The sequence below is a fragment of the Nomascus leucogenys genome, chromosome 18, assembly GCF_006542625.1.
Source record: "Nomascus leucogenys isolate Asia chromosome 18, Asia_NLE_v1, whole genome shotgun sequence".
In the NCBI taxonomy this organism is placed as follows: Eukaryota; Metazoa; Chordata; class Mammalia; order Primates; family Hylobatidae; genus Nomascus; species Nomascus leucogenys.
The window spans coordinates 83166728-83191970 of NC_044398.1; the positions used below are offsets into that span (position 1 = coordinate 83166728).

Here is a 25243-nt window from a genome sequence, read left to right on the forward strand (position 1 = left end):
AATCTTCCTAAAGCACTATACATGTTAAGGTGGAAGCAAATATATATACCATGCACCCTCCTCGCTAATGTCACCAACATTGGTACACTTTATTAAAAAATAGCTCATTGTCCCCTTACCTTATCTGGTGCATCTGCCTCAGGGGGTTTTGAAGATTCTACCACCAGTGGAACAAGATTTGTAGAGTCTTCACTGGAATTAAAAGGCTGCAATTTTAATTCTTCATCTAAAACTTCACTAGTGGAGTCTTCCTCTTCTGTTATAAGTGAGGTCTTAAGAGAATCGTCCATTATCTCACCATTCACAGGCTCTAATTCAGATTCCTACACCATGAGGAGAGGGGGAAAAAGTAAGGACATGATTACAAACTAACTTATTTGTCATGCATGACGGGTCCCTTCTCAGTGCCTACCTATCCCTACACCAAGAACCAAATTTACATTATAGGACATGGATTAAAGAACAGTCTTACTGGGGGAAGGAGGAAACTCGTAAGGCAGTATCAGCAAAATAAAATAATCCTGAGTACCCCATACTCCCACTGCTCTTAAGGAAAGATGGGGCAGGACCAGGATGCTCTGTGGACACAGTGTGGGTCGGAGATTCAATGAAAAGACCCTACGCACTTCTTGTTCTTCCTTCTTACAGGACAATCATGGAAAGAACCTTTTCAGGAAAAAGGCAGCAGACAGAGTATAGACTTGATGCTGGCTCTTTACATAACACCAGCTGTTCAGCATCTGGAATCTTTGGGGCCTATGGGAAATTACAGTTTTCTGTGCCAGAGGTAGGAAGCACTACCAGTCTTATAGGAAGTTCAGTTTGGGTGCTGCTTCTTACTGGGAGGAGAGAGCCCCAGTCTCAGTCAACACCAGGGTCATTTCTGAGCAGTCCTGCTCCTTGTATATCATTTAAGTATGGAAATGCTATTTGATAACATGAACTCTCCAATTTCTAAAATTCTTCCAATGTTTATCCATTTACTTCTATTTAGTATCAAGTATTTCTAATCCTGACATTCTAATAATTAAGGGGAATTTTATTACCATGATTAAAATTATAAAACTGATGCACTCAAGTGTTCACAAATAGATTTGACTGCATTGTATAGGACCCCGAAAAGCGTATCAAGGAAATTTTTCCGAAAGGGAAATCACGGATTTTAATTTGTCTACAGTAAAAAATTTATTAAATCGTTCTAAAATAAAAATTGTCTGTAAAATATCTATTTTGTTATACCAGATGATACACAGAATAGAGTTCACACAGAAGGTAATATAAAGCTCATAAAAATGACCAGAGTGGGAGATATATAAATCTAGAGTTACTGGTCATTCCCATAGATAAAACAGTTGAAGTCATGAGATTGGATGTATTTTCAAAAAAGAGAACATGAACCAAAGTTCAGAAAATCAAGGACTTTTTCCAGAGTGTCCACAATAAGGGGGAAAAGGCAAGTAGGAGAAGAGTCAAAAAATAAAAATAATACTTCAGAGACAGAAAAACCAAGAAACCAGCCTGGCCAATATGGTGAAACCCCCTCTCTACTAAAAATATGAAAATCAGCCAGGCATGGCAGCACTCGCCTGTAGTCCCAGCTACTTGGGAGGCTGAGGCAGAAGAATAGCTTGAACCCAGGATGCAGAGGTAGCAGTGAGCCAGAGAGATTGTGCCACTGAAGTCCAGCCAAGGGAGACAGAGCAAGACTCTGTCTCAAAAAAAAAAACAAGAAACCAAAGTGCAATAGTGTTATAAAGTCAGGAGATTAGAAAACTTCAAGAAGAGAGGGTAATCAACCCAGGTTTAAAAAAAAAATTAGGCCGGGCCGCGGTGGCTCACACCTGTAATCCCAGCACTTTGGGAGGCCGAGGCGGGTGGATCACAAGGTCAGGCGATCGAGACCATCCTGGCTAACATGGTGAAACCCTGTCTCTACTACAAAATACAAAAAATTAGCCGGGCGTGGTGGTGGGCACCTGTAGTCCCAGCTACTCGGAGAGGCTGAGGCAGGAGAATGGCATGAACCTGGAAGGCGGAGCTTGCAGTGAACCGAGATCGCGCCACTGCACTCCAGCCTGGGCGACAGAGCAAGACTCTGTCTCCAAAAAAAAACAATGAAAATGAAAGTTGTCACTGTCACTGGTATATGTCTTATTGGATGAAACAGGTTACATGAAGTATGTACAATATAATCTTAACTTTTTAAAAGTGAAAAAAACGCCAGACGCCATGGCTCACGCCTGTAATCCCAGCACTTTGGAAGCCGAGGCAGGTGGATCATGAGATCAGGAGTTCAAGACCAGCCTGGCCAAGATGGTAAAACCCCATCTCTACTAAAAACACAAAAATTAACTGGGCATGGTGGCAGGCGCCTGTAATCCCAGGTACTCGGGAGGCTGAGGCAGCGAATTGCTTGAACCTGGGAGGTGGAGGTTGCAGTTAAGCCGAGATTCACCACTGCATTCCAGCCTGGGCAACACAGCGAGACTCCATCTCAAAAGAAAAAAAAAAACCACAAATACGTATTTCCGTAAACATCTAGATGCATACAAATACTGTTTTTAAAAAATATGTGCTTTTCTTTAACTTCCTATATGTGCTTCTTTTCATTTTCCCAATTTTCTACAATAAAAGTACCATTTAAAAATATACTTTCCAGCCAGGCACAGTGGTTTACGCCTGTAATCTCAGCACATTAGGAGGCGGAGGGGAGAGGATCACTTGAGGTCCAGAGTTCAAGACCAGACTGGCCAACATTGGCAAAAACCTGGTTTCTACTGAAAATACAAAAATTCGCCTGGCATGGTGGCACATGCCTAATTCAAGCTACTTGGGAGGCTAAGGCATGAGAATCACTTAAACTCAGGAGGTGGAGGTTGTAGTGAGCTGAGATCGTGCCACTGCACTCCAGCCTGCGTGACAGAGAATCTGTCTCAAAACACACACACACACACATATGTATATATATAGTTTCCTATCAAAAAGTGGGATAAGGACATGAATAGGTAATTCTCAAAAGAAGATAGACAAATGGCCAACAAACATGGAAAAATGCTCAACATCACTAATTGTGATGGCTAATACTGTCAACTTGATTGGATTGAAGGATGCAAGGTATTGTTCCTGGTGTGTCTATGAGGAGATAAACATTTGAGTCAGTGGACTGGGAGAGGCACCCCTCAATCCGGGTGGGCACCATCTAATCAGCTGCCAGCATGGCCAGAATAAAAAGCAGGCAGAAGAACGTGGAGAGATTAGACCAGCTTAGCCTCCCAGCCTATATCTTTCTCCTGTGCTGGATGCTTCCTGCCCTCAAACATCAGACTCCAGGTTCTTCAGCTTCGGGACTCAGACTGGCTTCCTTGCTCCTCAGCTTGCAGACAGCCTATTGTGGGACCTTGTGATCGTGGGAGTTAATATTCCTTAATAAACTCCCCTTTATATATACATCTATCCTATTAGTTCCGTCCCTCTAGAGAACCCTAACAGGCTTTGGTACCAGGAGTGGTTCTAGAGGAACAGAATATTAAGGATGGAGTTCTTTCATAGGTTTTGGGGTTTCTGAAGTTGGCTCCTTAATATGATCAGACCCCAAAATGCTAAGGACTCTACTTCTAATAGTATGGAGAACACTGACAGTCCTTGGCATGAACTGTTTAGAGTTATGCAAAATAAATGCATTTGACACTCCTGATTCACCACTCGTGAGAGGGAAGAAGTTTGGTGACTCTAAACGTAATATCTTTGACCATATGTGGAGAACCAAGGAACATAATGAAGTTGGTTGGCTGCTCCTAAGTTCACTGGACAAAGTGATGAAAGACAATGATAAACTCAGGGATTCTAACTCCTGGCTTCAAAAGCAGATACTCACTTTAAAAGCCCCGAGTGAGAGTCTTATCTCCTGTAGACAAAGAGCTGAAATTGTGGAAAATCAGACACAACCTCTTATCATGTGAGTGGCTGACCTGCAACGAAAGGTGCATGCACAGCCTCGCCAGATGTCTACTGTTAAAGTGAGGGTCCTGATTGGAAAAGAATGGGACCCTGCAACTTGGAATGGGGACATGTGGGAGGACCCTGATGATGCTGGGGACACAGAGCTTGTAAACTCTGATGAGCCTTTTTGCCAGAAGAAACAGCTTCCCCATCCCCAGTAGTGGTAACATCACCTCAGAAGAGGAGAACCTGCCCTGTTTGCTTCTAGACCCATAACTGGACTAAAGTCCCGGCAGCCTCCTAGAGGTGAAGTTCAGAGTGTGACCCACAAGGAGGTGTGCTACACTTGAAAAGAACTGCTTGAGTTTTCTAATTTATATAAGCAGGAATCTGGAGAACAGGTGTGGGAATGGATGTTAAGGGTGTGGGATGATGGTGGAAGGAACATAGAGTTGGATCAGGCTGAATTTATTGATTTGGGCCCACTAAGTAGGGACTCTGCATTTAATGTTGCTGCTCAGGGAGTTTAAAAAGGTTCTAATACCTTGATTTCTTGGTTAGCTGAAATATGGATTAAAAGATGGCTCACTCTGAGCGAGCTGGAAATGCCTGATCTCCCTTGGTTTAATGTAGAGGAAGAGATCCAAAGGCTTAGGGAGATTGGGATGGTGGAGTGGATTAGTCACTTTAGACCTACTCATCCCAGCTGGGAGGGTCCAGAAGATATACCCTTGACTGATGCTTTGCAAAAGAGATTTGTGAGGGCAGCACGTGAATCTTCAAAGAGCTCTATGATTACTCTTCTCTGTATGCCAGATCTAACAGTGGGAACCGCAGTCACTCAACTACAAAATTTAAACCAGGAATAATTGGATCCTGAGGTGGCAGAGGCCAAGTGGGAGCACTCAACCATCAAATGCAAGATGGGCAAGCTACCATAATGGACTGCAGAGGCAAAGCAGCAATCAGAATAATCTGACTTGTGTACAGCTTTTGCACTGGCTAATTAATCACAGTGTTCCCAGAAGTGGAAATGATAGGAAGCCTACTGAATTCCTACTTAATTCATATAAGTGGAAAACTTCCAGGTCGAGTGGACAAAAGACTAATCTGAATTATAAAAAAAAAGAGAATCACAGCCCCTCAATTTCCAGACTTGAACCACTTTATATACCCAGAACCCCTTGAATGAAGCCCCTTGAGGAAGGACCCCACTACAGCAGCGACAATTTATGCTGTGAATCTTTCTCCCATTCTTCCCTAAGGAGACTTCTGGCCTTTTACCAGGGTAACTGTGCACTGGGGAAAAGGAAATGATCAGACATTTCGGGGACTACTGGACACTGGCTCTGAGCTGATGCTGATTCCGGGAAACCCAAAATGTCATTGTGGTCCTCGTCATTAAAGTAGGGGCTTATTAAGATCAGGTAATGTAATGGAGTTTTAGCTCAGGTCTGACTTACAGTGGGTCCAATGGGTCCCCGGACTCATCCTGTGGTCATTTCCCCAGTGCCAGAATGCATAATTGGCATAGACATACTTAGCAGCTGGCAGAGCCCCCACAATGGCTCCCTGACTGGTGGGGTCAGGGCTATTATGGTGGGAAAGGCCAAATGGAAACCACTGGAGTTGCCTCTACCTAGAAAAATAGTTAATCAGGCCAGGCACGGTGGCTCATGCCTGTAATCCCAGCACTTTGGGAGGCCGAGGTGGGCAGATCACCTGAGGTCGGGAGTTCGAGACCAGCCTGACCAACATGGAGAAACCCCGTCTCTACTAAAAATACAAAATTAGCCGGGCGTGGTGGCACATGCCTGGAATCCCAGCTACGATGGAAGCTGAGACAGGAGAATTGCTTGAACCTGGGAGGCGGAGGTTGCAGTGAGCCAAGATCGTGCCATTGTACTCCAGCCTGGGCAACAAAAGCGAAACTCCATCTCAAAAAAAGAAGGAAAGAAAGAAAAATAGTCAATCAAACACAATACCGCATCCCTGGAGGCACTGCGGAGATTAGTGCCACCATCAAGGACGGTGCAGGGGTGGTGATTCCCATCACATCCCCGTTCAACTCTCTCATTTGGTCTGTGCAGAAGACAGATGGATCTTGGAGAATTACAGTGGATTATCATAAGCTTAACCAAGTGGTGACTCCAACTGCAGCTGCTGCACCAGATGTGGTTTCATTGTTTGAGCAAATTAACATATCTCCTGGTACCTGGTATGCAGCCACTGATTTGCCAAATGCCTTTTTCTCCATTCCTGTCCATAAGGCCCACCAGAAGCAATTTGCATTCGGCTGGCAAGGCCAGCAATACACCTTTAGTGTCCTGCCTCAGGGGTATATCAACTCTCCAGATTTGTGTCATAACCTTGTTCAAAGAGACCTTGATCGCTTTTCATTTCCACAAGTTATCACACTGGCCCATAACATTGATGACATTATGCTGATTGGATCCAGTGAGCAAGAAGTAGCAAACACACTGGACTTATTGATGAGACATTTGCACGCCAGAGGATGGGAAATAAATCCGACTACAGTTCAGGGAACTTCTACCTCAGTAAAGTTTCTAGGAGTCCAGTGGTGCGGGGCCTGTTGAGATATTCCTTCTAAGGTAAAGGATAAGATGCTGCATTTGGCCCCTACTACAACCAAGAAAGAGACACAGCACAAGCTGGCCTATTTGGATTTTGGAGGCAACAAATTCCTCATTTGGTTGTGTTACTCCAGCCCATTTATCGAGTGACCCGAAAGACTGCCAGTTTTGAGTGGGCTCCAGAACAGAAGGCTCTGTGACAGGTCCAGGCTGCTGTGCAAGCTGTTCTGCCACTTGGGCCATATGATCCAGCAGATCCAATGGTCCCTGAGGTGTCAGTGGCAGGCAGGGATGCTGTGAGGAGCCTTTGGCAGGCCCCCATAGGTGAATCACAGCGGAGGCCTCTAGGATTTTGGAGCAAGGCCCTGCCATCTTCTTCAGGTAACTACTCTCTTGAGAGACAAGTGCTGTTTGGAGCCTTTGGCAGGCCTCCATAGGTGATTCACAGTGCAGGCCTCTAAGATTTTGGAGCAAGGCCCTGCCATCTTCTGCAGATAACTGCTCTCCTTTTGAGAGACAGTTCTTAGCCTGTTACTGGGCTTTGGTAGAAACTGAATGTTTGACTATAGGTCATCAAGTCACCATGTGACCTGAACTGCCTATCATGAACTGGGTGCTTTCTGACCCATCTAGTCATAAAGTGGGTCATGCACTGCAGCATTCCATCATTAAATTGAAGTGGTATATATGTGATTGGGCTTGAGCAGGTCTTGAAGACACAGGTAAGTTACATGAGGAAGTGGCTCAAACGCCCATGGTCTCCACTGCTGCCACCCTGGCCTTCTTTTCCCTAGCCTGCACCGATGGCCTCATGGGGAGTTCCCTATAATCAGTTGACAGAGGAAAAGAAGACTAGGGCCTGGTTCACAGATGGTTCTGCATGATATGCAGGCACCACCCAAAAGTGGACAGCTGCAGCCCTATAGCCCCTTTCCTGAAGGACACTGGTGAAGGAAAATCTTCCCAGTGGGCAGAACTTCGAGCAGTGCACCTGGTTGTACACTTTCCAAGGAAGGAGAAATAGACAGATGTGTGATAATACTGATTCATGGGCTGTAGCCAATGGTTTGGATGATGGTCAGGGACTTGAAAGAAGCATGATTGGAAAATTGGTGACAAATTTGGGGAAGAGGTATGTGGATGGACCTCTCTGAGTGATGAAAAACTGAAGATATTTGTATCCCATGTGAGTGCTCACCAAAGGGTGACCTCAGCAGAGGAGGATTTTAATAATCGAGTGGATAGGATGACTTGTTCTGTGGACACCACACAGCCTCCTTCCCCAGCCACCCCTGTCATCGCCCAATGGGTCCATGAACAAAGTGGCCATGGTGACAGGGATGGAGGTTACACATGGGCTCAGCAACATGGACTTCCACTCACCAAGGCTGACCTGGCTAAGGCCACTGCTGAGTGCCCAATTTGCCAGCAGCACAGACCAACACTAAGCCCTTAATATGACACCAGTCCTTGGGGTGATCTGACAGCTAATTGGTGGCAGGTTGATTACACTGGACCTCTTCCATCATGGAAAGAGCAGAGGTTTGTCCTCACTGGAATAGACACTTACTCTGGATATGAGTTTGCCTCTCCTGCACACAATGCTTCTGCCAAGACTACCATCCGTGGACTCACGGAAGGCCTTATCCATCATCATGGTACTCAACATTGCCTCTGAACAAGGCACTCACTTTATGGCTAAAGCAGTGCAGCAGCGGGCTCATGCTCATGGAATTCACTATTCTTACCATGTTCCCCATCATCCTGAAGCAGATGGATTGAGAGAACGGTGGAATGTCCTTTTGAAGTCACAATTACAATGCCAACTAGGTGATAATACTTTGCAGGGCTGGGGCAAAGGTCTCCAGCAGGCTGTGTATGCTCTGAATAAGCATCCAGTATATGGTACTGTTTCTGTTTCCCCCATCGCCAGGATTCACAGGTCCAGGAATCCAGGGGTAAAAGTGGAAATGGCATCACTCACCATCACCCCTAGTGATCCACCAGAAAAATTTTTGCTTCCTGTCCCCATGACATTATGTTCTGCTGGCCTGGAGGTATTAGTTCCAGAGAGACAAACGCTGCCACCAGGAGACACAACAATGATTCCATTAAACTGGAAGTTAAGATTGCCACTTGGACACCTTGGGCTCCTCCTACCTTTAAGTCAACAGGCTAAGGAGGGAGTTACAGTGTTGGCTGGGGTGACTGACCCAGACTATCAAGACAAAATCAGTCTACTACTCCACAATGGAGGTAAGGAAGAGTATACGTGGAATATAGGAGATCCCTTGGGGTGTCTCTTAGTATTACGATGCCCTGTGATTAAGGTCAATGGGAAACTACAACAGCCCAATCCAGGCAAGACTACAAATGGCCCAGATCTTTCAGGAATGAAGGTTTGGGTTACTCCACTAGGAAAAAAAAAAAAACGATCTGCTAAGGTGCTTGCTGAAGGCAAAGGGAATACAGAATGGGTAGCAGAAGAAGGTAGTCATCAACACCAGCTTCGACCACGTGACCAGCTGCAGAAACGAGGACTGTAATTGTCATGAGTATTTCTTCCTTATTTTGTTAAGAACATGTTTGTGCATGTATACACTTGTACTAAGAAAATATCTTCATTTTAGGCCGGGCGCGGTGGCTCACGCTTGTAATCCCAGCACTTTGGGAGGCCGAGGTGGGCGGATCACGAGGTCAGGAGATCAAGACCACGGTGAAACCCTGTCTCTACTAAAAATACAAAAAATTAGCCGGGCGTGGTGGTGGGCGCCTGTAGTCTCAGCTACTCGGAGAGGCTGAGGCAGGAGAATGGCATGAACCCGGGAGGCGGAGCTTGCAGTGAGCCGAGATTGCGCCACTGCACTCCAGCCTGGGCGACAGAGCGAGACTCCGTCTCAAAAAAAAAAAAAAAGAAAACATCTTCATTTTATCCCTTTTCCTTTATCATGTGACATAAGATTGATTGACTTCATATCAGCAATTAAGTGTTTACGTAATATTATTTGGGTTGGCGGTTTCCACTTGTACGAATGACAGTTGTATTATGTTAGGCATAATTATTACCTTACTATTGTCTTTATTTGACGATTATGTATGATCTGAGGAAGTGTGTATGGGTTCAAGCTGACAAGGGGTAGACTTGTAATGGTTAATACTGAGTGTCAACTTGATTGGATTGAAGGATGCAAAGTATTGATCCTGGGTGTGGCTGTAAGGGTGGCGTTATCAAAAGAAATTAACATTTGAGTCAGTGGACTGGAAGAGGCAAACCCACCCTCAATCCAGGTGGGCACCATCTAATCAGCTGCCAGCATGGCCAGAATAAAAAGCAGGCAGAAGAACACGGAGAGATTAGACTGGCTTAGCCTCCCAGCCTACATCTTTCTCCTGTGCTGGATGCTTCCTGCCCTGAAACATCAGACTCCAGGTTCTTTAGCTTTGGGACTCGGACTGACTTCCTTGCTTCCTTGCTCCCCACCTTGCAGATGGCCTACTGTGGGACTCTGTGATTATGTGGGTTAATACTCCTTAATAAACTCCCCTTTATATACATCTATCCTATTAGTTCTGTCCCTCTAGAGAACCCTAATACACTAATTATTAAGGGAATGCAAATCAAAACCACAATTTGATAACACCTTACTCCTGTAAGTATGGCCACAATAAAAAATAGATGCTGGAGTGGATATGGTGAAAAGGGAATACTTTTACACTACTGCTGGGAACGCAAACTAGTACAACCACTCTGGAAAACAGTGTGGAGATTCCTTAAAGTACTAAAAGTAGAACTACCATTTGGTCCAGCAATCCCACTACTGGCTATCTACCCAGAAAAAAAAGAAGTCATTATATGAAAAAGACACTTGCACATGCATGTTTATAGCAGCACAATTTGCAACTGCAAAAAATATGGAACCAAGCTAAATGCCCATCAACCAATGAGTGGATAAAGAAAACGTGGTATATATAGGCCAGGCACAGTGGCTCACGCCTGTCATCCCAGCACTTTGGGAGGCCAAGGTGGGTGGATCATGAAGTCAGGAGATCAAGACCATCCTGGCCAACATGGTGAAACCCCATCTCTACTACAAATACAAAAATTAACTGGGTGTGGTGGCGTGCGCCTGTAATCCCAGCTACTCGGGAGGCTGAGGCAGGAGAATCACTTGAACCAGGGAGTTGGAGGTTGCAGTGAGCTGAGATCGTGCCACTGCACTCCAGCCTGGTGACAGACCAAGAGTCCATCTCAAAAAAAAAAAAGGTATATATAGACCATGGAATCCTACTCAGCCACAAAAATGAATGAAATAATGGCATTCACAGCAACCTGCATGGAGTTGGAGACCATTATTCAAAGGGGAGTAACTCAGGAATGGAAAACCAAACATCATGTTCTCACTCATAAGTGCGAGCTAAGCTATGAGTATGCAAAGGCCTAAGAGTGTTATCATGGACTCTGGGGACTTGGGGGAAAGGGCAGGAGGAGGGTGAGAGAGAAAAGACTACACATTGGGTACAGTATACACTGCTTGGGTGATGGGTGCACCGAAATCTCAGAAATCACCACTAATGAATTTATCCATGTCACCAAACACCCATCTGCTCCCCAAAAACTACTGAAATATTACAAAAATAGGCTGGCCACGGTGGCTCACGCCTGTAATCTCAGCACTTTGGAAGGCCAAGGCGGGCGGGATCACACAGTCAGGAGATCAAGACGACACTGGCTAACACGGTGAAACCCCATCTCTACTAAAAATACAAAAAATTAGCGGGGCGTGGTGGCGGGCACCTGTAGTGCCAGCTACCCAGGAGGCTGAGGCAGGAGAATGGCGTGAACCCAGGAGGCAGAGCTTGCAGTGAGCCAAGATTGTGCCACTGCACTCCAGGCTGGGCGACAGAGCAAGACTCTGTCTCAAAAAAAAAAAAGAAATATTACAAAAATAAACATAAAAATATCATTTCATGAGGCTGTGTACGGTGGATCATGCCTGTAATCCCAGCACTTTGGGAGGCCGAGAGGAGCGGATCAGGAGTTCAAGACCAGCCTGGCAAACATGGTGAAACCCCGTCTCAGCAGATCATGAGGTCAGGAGATCAAGACCATCCTGGCTAACACGGTGAAACCTCGTCTCTACAAAAAATATAAAAAAATTAGCCAGGCGTAGTGGCATGTGCCTGTAGTCCCAGCTACTCGGGAGGCTGAGGCAAGAGAATGGTGTGAACCTGGGAGGCAGAGCTTGCAGTGAGCCGAGATGGCGCCACTGCACTCCAGCCTGGGCGACGGAGCAAGACTCCATCTCAAAAAAAAAAAAAAAAAAAACAAACACAAAAATGAGCCAGGCGTGTTGGTGTACCTGTAATCCTAGCTACTCAGGAGGCAGAGGCAGGAGAATTGCTTAAACCCAGGAGGGTAGAGGCTGCAGTGAGCTGACGTAACATATGTCATTTCATGAAATAGAGGAAGCAGGAGCTAAATCAGAGTAACTTAAGAAAACAAAATTAGCTGGGCACGGTGGCTCACGCCTGTAATCTCAGCACTTTGGGAGGCTGAGGCAGGCAGATCACGTGAGGTCAGGAGTTTGAGACCAGCCTGGCCAAAGTGGTGAAACCCCGTCTCTACTAAAAATACAAAAATTAGCTGGGCATGGTCGGGGGGAACCTGTAATCCCAGCTACTTGGAAGACTGAGGCAGGAGAATCACTTGAACCCAGGAAGCAGAGGTTGCAGTGAGCCAAGATCATGCCACTGCACTCCAGCCTGGGTGCAAAGAGCAAAACTCCATCTCAAAAAGAAAAAGAAAACAAAATTGGTAATATAGTTTCACTTATTCACCTGCCTGCTAGACTTGGCAAACAGCTGAAAGATTTTTTCAAGAAACTTATGAACATATGAAAGAAGAAACAGGGAATCTGTGGAAAGGAAAAGATTGAAGATACTAAAGAGAAAAACGGAAATGGATAGAGGAAAGAAAAAAGAAGCTGGGGATAAATACTTTAAAGCTGCAGAAATCAACCCAGATAAAGAGTTTACTTAGTTACCAAGGGTTTATATATTTTTTTCTGGTGTTTAAAAAACATGGACTTAGTTATTTTTCCAGAACTTTGTGAGATCAATAGTCATCAAATATTATTTTTCTGGATTAGTAATTCCTATCCCTCTAACTAAAATGGGGGTGCCACTGAAGGTTTATTGCACCTGAAAGCATTTTAACTAGTTCTATAAGGTAGATCTTATATCATTTGTGTATGTAAGTGTGTTTAATTCCACAAATTAACTTATATTTTAAATGCACCGAAAGATCTTACTAAACATACCTATTTTATCTTCGATATAATTCAAACTTTTATAAGCTCAAACTTTTATAAACAATTATACTTGTAATTTTATCCTCTCCCCAACTCTAGTACCTGACCTTGCTTAATATATATGATTTTTAACACTAAACGCAATTTCTAACACTCTAAAATATATCGCTATACTTTTCTAACAATATGTGATTAAGAAAGGTAAAATTTAGTTTACTTATTTTCATTTTACTGAATAAGTGATCTCATACCTTTTCACTATCTTGCTTCTCTTGCTGTGGCTGGGTTTCCAGTGCTGGCCGTGCATCTTTATCACTGCTTTCATCCTCAAATTCAATCCCTCTCTGTTCAGGTTCTTCTTCCAGGAATTCTGAGCTCTCTGATGGGCGTGCAGTAGACTCCAATCTAAAAAACAAAAGAAAACCATTCTGACTTGTTTTATTAAGGATAAATATAAAATCTCAGAAGTCCTTTCTTAAAGTAACATTTTAGAGAATCAACTATGTTGTCAACAACTTCAGATTTTACAAGTCTAAAACCAATCTCTTCATCCTCTTATAATATTACAATCTTCTCAATTATGTAAACTAGACCCTTCTTCATTTATTCTATCCATATCTTAATGGATTTTTTTTTTTTTTTTTTTTTTGAGACAAAGTCTCGCTCTTTTACCCAGGCTGGAGTGCAGTGGCGCGATCTTGGCTCACTGCAACCTCCACCTCCCAGGTTAAAGTGATTCTCCTGCCTCAGCCCCCGAGCAGCTGAGACTACAGGCACCCGCCACTACGCCCAGCTAATTTTTTGTATTTTTAGTAGAGACAGGGTTTCACCATGTTATCCAGGATAGTCTCCACCTCGTGACCTCGTGATCTGCCCGCCTCAGCCTCCCAAAGTGCTGGGATTACAGGCGTGAGCCACAGCGCCCAGCCTGAATCTTTTTTTTTTTTAACCTCATTTATACTGAAGGACCATGGATCTTACTCTGTTACAATGAGCATAAATCCCAGTTTACCTGGAGCAGTCCCAGTTTACAGACTTTTGTTCATAATTATGGATACTGTCATAATTATTAATAATGCTCCTTTCGGCCGGGCGCGGTGGCTCAAGCCTGTAATCCCAGCACTTTGGGAGGCCGAGGCGGGTGGATCACGAGGTCAGGAGATCGAGACCATCCTGGCTAACACGGTGAAACCCCATCTCTACTAAAAATACAAAAAAATTAGCTGGGCGTGTTGGTGGGCGCCTGTAGTCCCAGCTACTTGGGAGGCTGAGGCAGGAGAATGGTGTGAACCCGGGAGGCGGAGCTTGCAGTGAGCCGAGATCGTGCCACTGCACTCCAGCCTGGGGGACAGAGCAAGACTCCATCTCAAAAAAAAAAAAAAAAAAAAAATGCTCCTTTCATTCTCAAAAATGTCACCTTGGACAACACATTATATGGTTTAGTTCTAACTCCAAAACTGCCTTTCAAATATATTCCTGACTTTCTATGCCCATTTTCACAGCTCTGCTTCAGACCCCAGTTCTCTCTGGACCAATGTACTTCTTCCCAATTCAGCTTCAGACTTGCAGTACATCTTCATCAGGGCTTTCAAAGAGCTGGCTTTCTAATGCACATTATCTACACCTGTGATAGCCCAGCTCAGAAACGTCTGGTGGTTCTCTACAAGCTCAGTGAATAAAGTGTACCTTCTTTGAAAGCCTAACATATTTGTTTGTTTTTGTTTTTGAGACAGGGCTCCCTCTGTCACCTACGCTGGAATGCAGTGGCGTAATCTTGGCTCACTGCAACCTCCGCCTCCCGGGTTCAAACGATTCTCTTGCCTCAGCCTCTTGAGTAGCTGGGATTACAGAAGTGTGCTACCACGCCCAGCTAATTTTTCTATTTTTAGTAGTGACAGGGTTTTGCCATGTTGTCACTGCCCCGACCCCAGCTTTCTCTCCTTTGAAAACACTAAGAATAATGTCACTGCATCAGTTTTTACTAGAGCCAATCAACTGTTGTGCCTGAAACAGGGATCGTATCCAGATTGCCCTCAGTGTCAATAATCACGAAGTGCACATCTATAAGAAGAATGGGCGCCAGTGGGTGAAAGCTCATGAACTCAAGGAACACAATGGACAGGTCGAACTCCTGACCTCAGGTGATCCACCCGCCTCAGACTCCCAAAGTGCTGGGATTACAGGCATGAGCCACCGTGCCCAGCCTAGACCCTTATGATTTTATTCACCTTATTCATCAGTTATCCTTAGTAACATTCCTCCTAGCTTTGTGCCTTTGCTCATGTTAGTGCTTTAGTCGAAATCTGTAGATACAATAGCCACCAGACACACTTGACTATTTTATATTTAAATTAAAATTAAATGAAACAATTCAGTTCTTTAGTTGCACTAGCCATACTTCAAGTGTTCAATGGGCACACTGGCTAATGGCTATCATTCTGGGCAATGTAAATACAAAACATTTCCATCACTGCAGAAAGTTCTATTTCTCAGCCTTGGTGTAGATAAGGGGTCAGCAAACCTTTCCTTTAGGCATCATGGGCCATATGGTCTCTGTTCCAACCACTCAACTCTGCCATTCCAATGCAAACATAACTAAAAATATGTAAGCTTAATAATATATAAAAATATATATGCTTAATAAACAATAAAAATATATAAGCTTAATGAGCACGGGTGTCTTACAATAAAATTTTATTCACAAAAACAGGTGGCAGGCCAGATTTGGCCTACAGGCCATAGTCAGTGGACCTTTACACTAGAAAGTCTTCTCTCCCAGCTCTGCTTGTTGAGTTTCTACTTATCTTTGAAGCCCAGGCCCAAATGCCAAATCTCTCCATTCCCTCGATTAGAATCCAACACTCTTTCCTCTGTATCCACAGCATTCTGCACTTTCCATTATTGTTCTATCACAATCCACCTTACGGTGCTCTTAACTGTGTACGTATCTCTCTTTACCCCTAGGCAGTCAATCCTTTGAGGGCAAAGATGATGTTTTGTTCTTCACATGTTTCAGCAAACAGTTAAGCGTAAACTCCTACTGTTCTGTTTATGAAAAGCAAACAAAATTCCACAATAATTCTGGGAGGTTCAATTTAAAATATATTGTTACCCTTCTAAAAAGGGTACTATATCAAAATATTGCTCAGTGAGAAAATCACAGTTTTCTAAACTCATATTTTAATTACTAGATTTAAATATTTCCTTATATCTATCTTTAACATTACAAATTTTCACCAAAACATTTACATACTTTATTACCCAAATTTAAAATTATTTGCAAAATGGGATTAGCACAGCTACAGAATTCTCTACTTGACTAAAATAATTTGACAGTCAAAACGGCAAAGTTATGAATTAACTAAATGGTTGACTCAGGAACAGTTGGCAGAACTGTTAGGGCAGAAATCTTATTTTATTATAAAAGTTAGAGCCTTGCTTTAAGATTCAAAGAAAGAGGATAAAGCTGAGACTCAAGTGTTCTGTTGATTCAGTTGGCAACTAAATTCCTGAAGGAATTTACTGTACTATTTATGGTTATCACTAATTTATATCCAATAGCCCAGTAAAATGAATCAATAAAGTAAAATTGAGGGTATTTTAAAACTGACTAGAGCCTGTTCATGTCGACTGCCCAGAGTCCGCGAATCTTCTGCTCCGACACCATCTGGACTGCCCCGACCCCAGCTTTCTCTCCTTTGAAAACACTAAGAATAATGTCACTGCATCAGTTTTTACTAGAGCCAATCAACTGTCGTGCCTGAAACAGGGATCATATCCAGATTGCCCTCAGTGTCAATAATCACGAAGTGCACATCTATAAGAAGAATGGGCGCCAGTAAGTGAAAGCTCACGAACTCAAGGAACACAGTGGACATATCACAGGTATTGACTGGGCTCCCAAGAGCGACCACATCATCACTTGTGGGGCAGACCACAATGCCTATGTCTGGAGTCAGAAAGACGGTGTCTGGAAGCCAACACTGATGATCCTGAGAATTAATCGCACAGCTACTTTTGTGAAGTGGTCCCCCCTAGAGAACAAATTTGCTATGGGAAGTGAAGCACGACTCATTTCAGTTTGTTACTTTGAGTCTGAAAATGACTGGTGGGTAAGCAAGCACATTAAAAAGCTGATTCGCTCCACAGTCCTCAGCTTGGATTGGCATCCCAACAACGTTTTGCTGGCAGCAGGATCATGTGACTTCAAACACAGAGTGTTTTCTTCCTACATTAAAGAAGTGGATGAAAAGCCAGCCAACATGCCCTGGGACAGCAAGATGCTTTTTGAGCAGCTGATGTCAGAGTTTGGTGGCAGTGGCACTGGTGGCTGGGTCCACGGGGTCAGCTTCTCTGCCAGTGGGATCCACCTGGCCTGGGCCAGCCATGACAGCACCGTGTCTGTTGCTGATGCCTCAAAAAGTGTGCATGTCTCAATCTGAAGACGGAGTTCCAGCTGCTCCTGAGTGTGTCATTTGTCTCAGAGAACAGCGCCGTGGCTGCTGGCCATGACTGCTGACCAATGCTCTTTAACTACGATGACTGTGGCTGCCTGACCTTTGTCTCCAAGTTAGACATTCCAAAACAGAGCATCCAACGCAACATGTCTGCCATGGAATGCTTCTGCAACATGGACAAGAGGGCCACGACTGAGGGCTGCAACATGGCTTTGAAGATGCTGCACCAGAATAGCATCACTCAAGCCTCTATTTATGAGGTGGACAAGAAAGATTGTCACAAATATTGCACTACTGGCATCGATGGAGCCATGACAATTTGGGATTTCAGGGATAATTTGAAGCTGAGTGAGCCTCCACCATCCAGCATGACAAACTGTGGCTGACCGCAGCTGTGCCGTGGCACGATGGCTAGGAAGCCAGCCCCAAGGAAACACTGAAAACACATATCACGCCAATACCATGTGGTTTTGTTTGAATATAAAATTGGTGAAAGTGTTGGTTTTTTAAAAGCAATGTTTTTTGTTTTTGTTTTTTTTGCAGTTTCATTCCATTCTTGACCAAAGCTTCTGTTTAAGTAGTTTTATTATGGAAAATTGTCACACTAAAAGACAGAGAGATATGTAAACTGTCCACTAGAAAATTAAAGAATTGAATGTGGGGGAAAAAAAAACTGACTAAATCTCAGCATTACTTAAAATCATACCATCGGCCGGACGCAGTGGCTCACGCTTGTAATCCCAGCACTTTGGGAGGCCAAGGCGGGCGGATCACAAGGTCAGGAGATCGAGACCACGGTGAAACCCCGTCTCTACTAAAAATACAAAAAAAATTAGCCGGGCGTGGTGGCCGGCACCTGTAGTCCCAGCTACTTGGAGAGGCTGAGGCAGGAGAATGGCGTGAACCTGGGAGGCGGAGCTTGCAGTGAGCCGAGATCGCGCCACTGCACTCCAGCCTGGGCGACAGAGCAAGACTCCGTCTCAAAAAAATAAATAAATTAAAAAAAACAAAAAACAAAAAAAAAAACCATACCATCAAATTCAGCATGGTGATAATGACTAATTTGGGATAATATAATCACTAGAATAGTCTCCTGGATTTTCACACATGAAGAGAGTTTATGCCAGTCTCTTATTAGCAGCTTCTCCCAATAGCATTGTCAAGGTAACACTTAGCACTGATAAACAACTAATAATCTTGTACAATACTTCAAATATAAATAATTCAAATACAAACTCCTACACCAAAGTCATCTGCTACACAATGTAATCACCTCTACCTTAAATGCTAAGTACTAAAAGTATAAATAAACAATATAAAATATTATATATTATATATTATATATTTATAATATAAAAGTATAAAAAATAAAAGTACAAATAAAAATGAGAGTAAAATAAACAATTATTTACTTGTTTATTGAAGCTGTAAGTGAAGTCTGGGAGGTCTTTTCATCTTCACCTTGAGAACTGCTAAATTCAGAATCCTGAAACCGCTTTCCAATCTTTGGCCGCTTTAGATTACTACCTCGAGTACGAGTGGAAACAGATGTTTTATCATGACCTGAGGAGAAAAACAGCAAAACTGCACTTAGCTGATTATATGTTAAAAGGACTACCTATTAAAATACACAGAAATGCAAGAACTACACTAGTTTACACATATCCTCCACATTACACAGGTTCACCCTCCCTTCACTTATGTTAGGCTAAGAAAATTATTTTACAATTTACATCTTTTTCTAAATTATATAACTTTGTCAACTTATATGAACTGTGTAAGTCATTCCTCACATTTCCATGTTACCTTGCACTTTGCAAAGTGTTTTTGTATTTCACTTGCATTCTCTCCCAGTAATCTTGGAAAATAAACAACGTAGACATTACCATCCCTATTTTATAGCTAAGGAAACAAGGAAGAGAGAGGTATAATAGCTTACTCAGTGTTCACGTAGCAAAATCAGTGGCAGTGGTGGCATGAGAACCCAGATCTAGATTTTAGAGCTGGTTAAGTCTTCACTTACTCAGGGTGACACACCACACATGCATGCATGCACACACACACACACACACACACAGCCCTAATTTGAAGTGTCTCAAATACTTACTATCAGTTGAATTTCTTACCTTCAGAAGTGCTTGCAAAGGCATCTTTTAGAGAATCAATCTAAAAAAGAGAGAGATTCAAACCCAAAGTTTTAGACTATTTTTCTCCCTATGGATCTATTTCATTTATAGTTTCAAAGAAAAACTTGTAAAATGTTTTTCAAATAGCACTTTTTGTTAACAACATTTACTTTAAAAATAAAAAGGTTATAGTTCAGCTTCAGTTTAAAAGACTGAGAACATATGCAAGTCATCTAATATGTCATAGTGTGTCCACTAGTGTCTCCTAGTTCTGTCCTCAGCCACCTTCTCTGCTCAGTCCACATGCTCTTTCACTATGCTTACTTCAGTATCTGCTTATTGATGAATTCAAATATGCGACTTAAGCCTCCAGACTTTCTTCCTGATTTCCAAAGCTTTATTTCCAATGAAATATCTCCCAGTGGATGTCCCATCCAATTTCACACTCAATCATTCCCAAAATGAACTTTATCTTTCCCCAATATTATTCCCTATCTTGCTTAATGACAATTCAGTCAGTCATTCTAGCCAGAAAACAGTGAGTCAGTAATGACTTCTTCCTAACTCACATTTAATCAATCACAAAGCCTTTCAATTTTAACTGAAGAATCTCTCAAAACTGTCCTGTCCTTTGTATTACCATTGCTTTAGTTTATGCCTTTACTCTCTTGAACCAACTATTCCAACAGCCTTCTCACTGGTATCCCTCGTTCTAATCACATCCCATCTACACCCCTCCACCCTGATGACAAAGTGATACTTTTGAATCACAAATTGTACCATTTTTTTGCTTAAAAAAAAGAGGAAAAAACTTTTAATGGCCTATCACTGCTTAGAATACAAATTCTCAACCTATTCAATACCAAATACCTCTTTCATATCAAACATGCCATTTCCTTTACACCTCTGTAACGTTTTTACATGCTATCCTATGGAATGCCCTAACAAAATTCCCACCCACCCTTTAAAAGTCATCCTCTCCTATGTACCTCCACTTACTTGCTATAATAAAGCAATTATTATGCTATAGTATATTATGTATTTCCAACAATAGACCATCTAGTTCTCCCATGTCTAAGAACCATATCTTTATATGTCCAATGCTTGCCATAGTAACTACTTTATTCATCCATTACGTGCTTACTAAAACTCCACAATATAGTGGGCACACAGCCTTCAATTTATAGAACAAAAGCAAGGGAGCAATTGTGATAAATCATATGACAAAAATCTTGCTTCAAGAAACTTGTAGTCCAACAAGAAAAGGTTAAAATGTAGATAAAGATGAATAAATAAAAGGTGCAAAAAGTATAAGATAAATAATAGGAAAAAGCAGGTAACAATACCATCGTTGCCTAAAGAATAAATCATGTAGTTGAAATAAACTAAACTATTTGTGGCTACTAACAAAAAGAGATATAACATAAATAGTTTAATATGATAAACATTTTCCTTCAACTATTTAAAACATTAAAGTAATATGAAGAATATGAATTTCTAAAATCTTAAATAGGTTAGATTCTAAAATCTAATTTATGCTGTCAACTGTATGATATAGTACCACTGTCATATATTCTCACTCAAATGACACATCTAAAGTTATTTGGCTTAGTATTAAAGTAAATCATTGCTCTCGTTACATTTATAGGAAGAGTAGATTTTCTACTTTCCTTGATTTTATAACTGGCCAATACTAAATGAATCTGTGTATCTCTGACGAATTTGGACTGAAATAGAACAGGAACTTATTCTCAAGTCTGAATTTCCAAAAGTAGGGAAAAAAGTCCCAAGAATCTAACTCCTTACATATATTGTTATTCTTAAAAATGTTTACAAATTTTCCACTCAAATAGTCAACTCTCATGCTAATTAAGACAAAAGCACAAATAATTCCCTAAAGCAGTTGTTTCTAAAATATGCCTATGTATTTACATAGGCATATTCAACAATCACCAAAAATAAACTCAGATACACACGTACAAAAATATGACTGTAATAAATGCCATCCCCCAAAACCCTAGACTTCTAGAGTCCCATCAATGGGCCTGTATTTTAAGCAGTATCAAGTATCACAAAACATCAGTTCTAGAAAAGGACCTGGTAAGTCCTGTGGAGTTTGGTAATGGGACCTGTCCTCCTACTTTCAGGATACCTAATATTTGCAAAGTGCATTACATTCTACAAAGACCTAGCATATACAGCCTCAAACTTTACAACATAACAACTTCATAGTCTTTCACCTACTATTCCACTTCTGGAAATTTGTATGTTAAGATAAGTAATTGCATATACACAAGGATTCATATATAAATGTGTTTGCTCCTGGGTCATTTAAAAATGTTAAAAATGTAAGGATCCTATGTTAAGGAAACAAATAATGACAGTTACATAAAATAGATAATAGAATAGTGTGCTGCTATTTAACAATCACGTTTTAATGATTTAATGCCATAGAAAATGCTTCCAATATTACATTAATGGAGAATAGCAGTTAGACGCAATCCAAGGGAATAAAAATAAAAATACAATATATACAGATACATGCTTTATAATATGCAATATTAAATATATATGCAAAATTTTTAACAGTGGCTATATCTGAATAGTAGGATTATAGATTTTTATTTTCTTCTATATTATTTTATGTTTATTCTAAATTACCTTTAATTAGCTCATACTTTTAACATCATTAAAATTATTTTTCAAAGAAAATTAAGGTCCTTAGTAATATTAACAGAAGATGCCAGGAAAACTAACACAGTAGAAATTACATAGCTTTGTTGAATGAACTATGACATTTAAAACTCAAATATAAACTGAATCTATTTTTTGAAAACACAAAAATTATTATTTACAACAATAAACATACAGACAGTGTACCTACAGTTAGCTGCATCTCACTAGACTGACTGTCTTCAGTTCTTGCTTCATATTCTGGAACAGATGCAGGACCATATTCTCCAGACACAGGTCGTTTAGGTTCATTTTGAGAAACTGCTGTGTATAGAAGAATTTTAAAAACTGTAACCCAATCAGTATTTGGTTTTAACTCTAACATTGTACTGATTTTCCTAAAAGCTCTGAAGAGCAGCCTGGACAGAAGGGTCACGAAAATCTAGGTGTGAAATGTTCTCTTCACTAATATCTTATAATGCAACATTGCTATTATATACAATGTTAAATAGTTATTTTAAGTATTTAGTAGCTTTGGGGAGAAGTGCATGAGATTAAGGGGTACTCTGGACCCCCTGGTGCCTATTCTATGCCGTTTGAGTAACCTATGTTTATTTCTTACCCACCAATTCCTACTGGGCTGTTCTAGGTCTCCTTGTTACTAGGGACTCAAAAGTTAATACATCACAAAAATTCAAACCTTAGACAAGAGAGTCTGTTACTAGAACAATCACATTACAATACACCACTACTCTGGACTCTAAGACACAACCATTATTAGCCTCTGCTTTTTAAACTGGACTTAGGGGCCAGGAAGGACAGGCCACCAAAAATAAATAAACTGAACTTATGTTCAAACTGAAAACACTCTTACCTGGAATTTTAAGTGCTTCTCTTTGTAATGCTCTGGTGACTGGTATTCGCTGGTACCAGTGTCCAACACCTTCAACTTCCCAAAGGAGTTCATGGTCTCCTGGATACTTCTCAAAGTATTGCTTGCAAGCTGAAAAACACATTTAGAATTTTCTAGAAATCCCAAAGATCCACTGTTTTGAAAAACAGGAGATGAAAAGTAAGCTTCCCAACTCACTTAATGGGGCTAGCATAACCTTGATACCAAAACACCACCAACACAACTCAGGTATACAGTAGTTTCATTTATAAATAAAAATTCTAAATAAAAATCCCAAATAAAAGTTTTAACATGACTGAACAATAAAAATCCTTTAAAAATGTGCTTCGCTTTTTTTTTTTTTGGAGACGGAGTCTTGCTATGTCGCCCAGGCTGGAGTGCAGTGGCGCTATCTCGGCTCACTGCAACCTCTGCCTCCTGGGTTCAAGCAATTCTCCTGCCTCAGCCTCCTGAGTAGCTGGGATTACAGGCACCCACCGCCACGCCTGGCCCATTTTTGTAAAAAATGTGCTTTGCTTCTAAAGAAAAAAAATGATTAAATGTTACTGAGGTACACAGAAGAACTGAATAAAAAGACTGTCAGACCCAATAGTATAAAAATACCAGTTCTCACCAAATTGATGTACAAATTCCATGCAATTCCAAACAAATCCCAACAGAACTTATTTTTTAATGAAACTTAACAAAACTTGATCCCAAATTCAAAAATGAAAGAACAAAGGGTAAGAAAAATATTCAGTATGTACAACTATTATACATCAATTTAAAAGCTCCAAAAAAAACCAAATAATATTCAGGTCAATTCTGAAGAAGAAAAATAAGGATAGAGACTTGTCCAAGTAGATACCAAGTATTTGAAACAAGTACCAAGTATTTGAAACCAAGCATTTAAAACCATAGTAACTGAAACAACCTAGTACTGACATAAGGATATATAAATGGACTGGGGGTGGGAGGGAGAAGGAGAAGAAAAATACCAAAAAACAAACAAACAAAAAATCCACAAGTAAGTAACAAAGAAACTCCACTGGGAAAGAGCCACACATACACTCACAACTTGCCAAATGACAGAAAAGGCATTACATTTCAGTAAAGAATGGATAAACTACTAAAATAATGGTGCTGAAATAAAAATCCATATAAAAAAGCAATAAAGTCAGATCCTGACCTCACATCAACATAAATTCTAAACAAATTCTAAGACCTAATGTGGAAAAATAAAATGTTTAGAAGAAAACATAGGAGAATACCTCTAGGACATTAGGGTTCAGATGGATTCCTTACAAAAGACACAAAAATCACAGTCCATGATGAAAAATTATGATCTATTAAGATTTAAAACCTAGTATATCAGGACTGTGCAACAGAACTTTCTGTGATGATAGACATGCCCTATTATCAGCACTATCCAGTACAGTAGCCACTAGCCACATGTGACTACTGAGGAACTGAACTTAAACTTATATTTAAATAAGTGACTACTGTATTGAACTGCACCATTCTACATGAAAATGATACTAGAAAGACACAAGTTAGGAGAGTAAAACAAACGATTAGTACTCAGAAAATATAAAGAATTTCTGAAATTGAATTCAAAAGACAAAGTTATCCCAAAGAAAAACTGACAGAGACTATGAACAGGAATTTCACACCTAATGAAATCTGAGTGGTCAATAAACAAAGATAAAGATGATAAACCTCACTAGCTGCCAAGGAAAGATAAGATATGATTTTCACACCTGCGGGATAATGACAAGCACCAAGAAGAATAAGGGAAATGGAAACACACACTCTGCTGGTGGGATAATAATTTTGCAACAGTAAAGTTGAAGAGACTTTTATGATCCAATTATACTTCTAGGTGTAAACCCTAATTCCTTATACAGATGCTCCCTGACTTACACTGGGGTTACATTCTGATAAACCCATCATAAATTGAAAATACCACCAAGTCAAAAATGCATTCACTACACCTAACCTACCAAACGTCATAGCTTAGCCTCACTTACCTTAAATGTGTTCTGAACACTTACAGTTCAGAACACAGCCTTCAGCCTATAGCCAGGCAAAATCATCTAACACAAAGCCTATTTTATGATAAATTGTTGAAAATTTCACATACTTTACTGAATACAGTACTCTGTAGAGTATTGGTTGGTTGCCCTTGTGATCACCCAGCTGACTGGGAGCTGTGATTGGCAGCCACTGCCCAGCTTCATGAGAGAGTATC

At 41.3% G+C, this 25243-nt stretch overlaps 1 protein-coding gene and 1 pseudogene across 2 annotated transcripts in view; one reads left to right on the forward strand and one right to left on the reverse strand.

Annotated features, from left to right (window-relative positions):
• Positions 1-25243, reverse strand: part of FAM169A (family with sequence similarity 169 member A) — an 89192-nt gene that overhangs the window by 5038 nt on the left and 58911 nt on the right. Inside the window, exons 7-12 of one of the 2 annotated variants that reach the window (XM_030798552.1) lie at positions 22975-23103; positions 22312-22421; positions 19428-19467; positions 18714-18864; positions 13096-13249; positions 120-323 (exon numbers count right to left, since the gene is read on the reverse strand). In XM_030798552.1, coding sequence (XP_030654412.1) covers positions 120-323; positions 13096-13249; positions 18714-18864; positions 19428-19467; positions 22312-22421; positions 22975-23103 — 788 coding nt within the window. Of the gene's footprint in view, positions 1-119; positions 324-13095; positions 13250-18713; positions 18865-19427; positions 19468-22311; positions 22425-22974; positions 23104-25243 lie in introns of both variants that reach the window. The other variant, XM_030798553.1, reaches the window with a different exon arrangement.
• On the forward strand, positions 16089-18030 carry LOC105737825 (annotated as a pseudogene).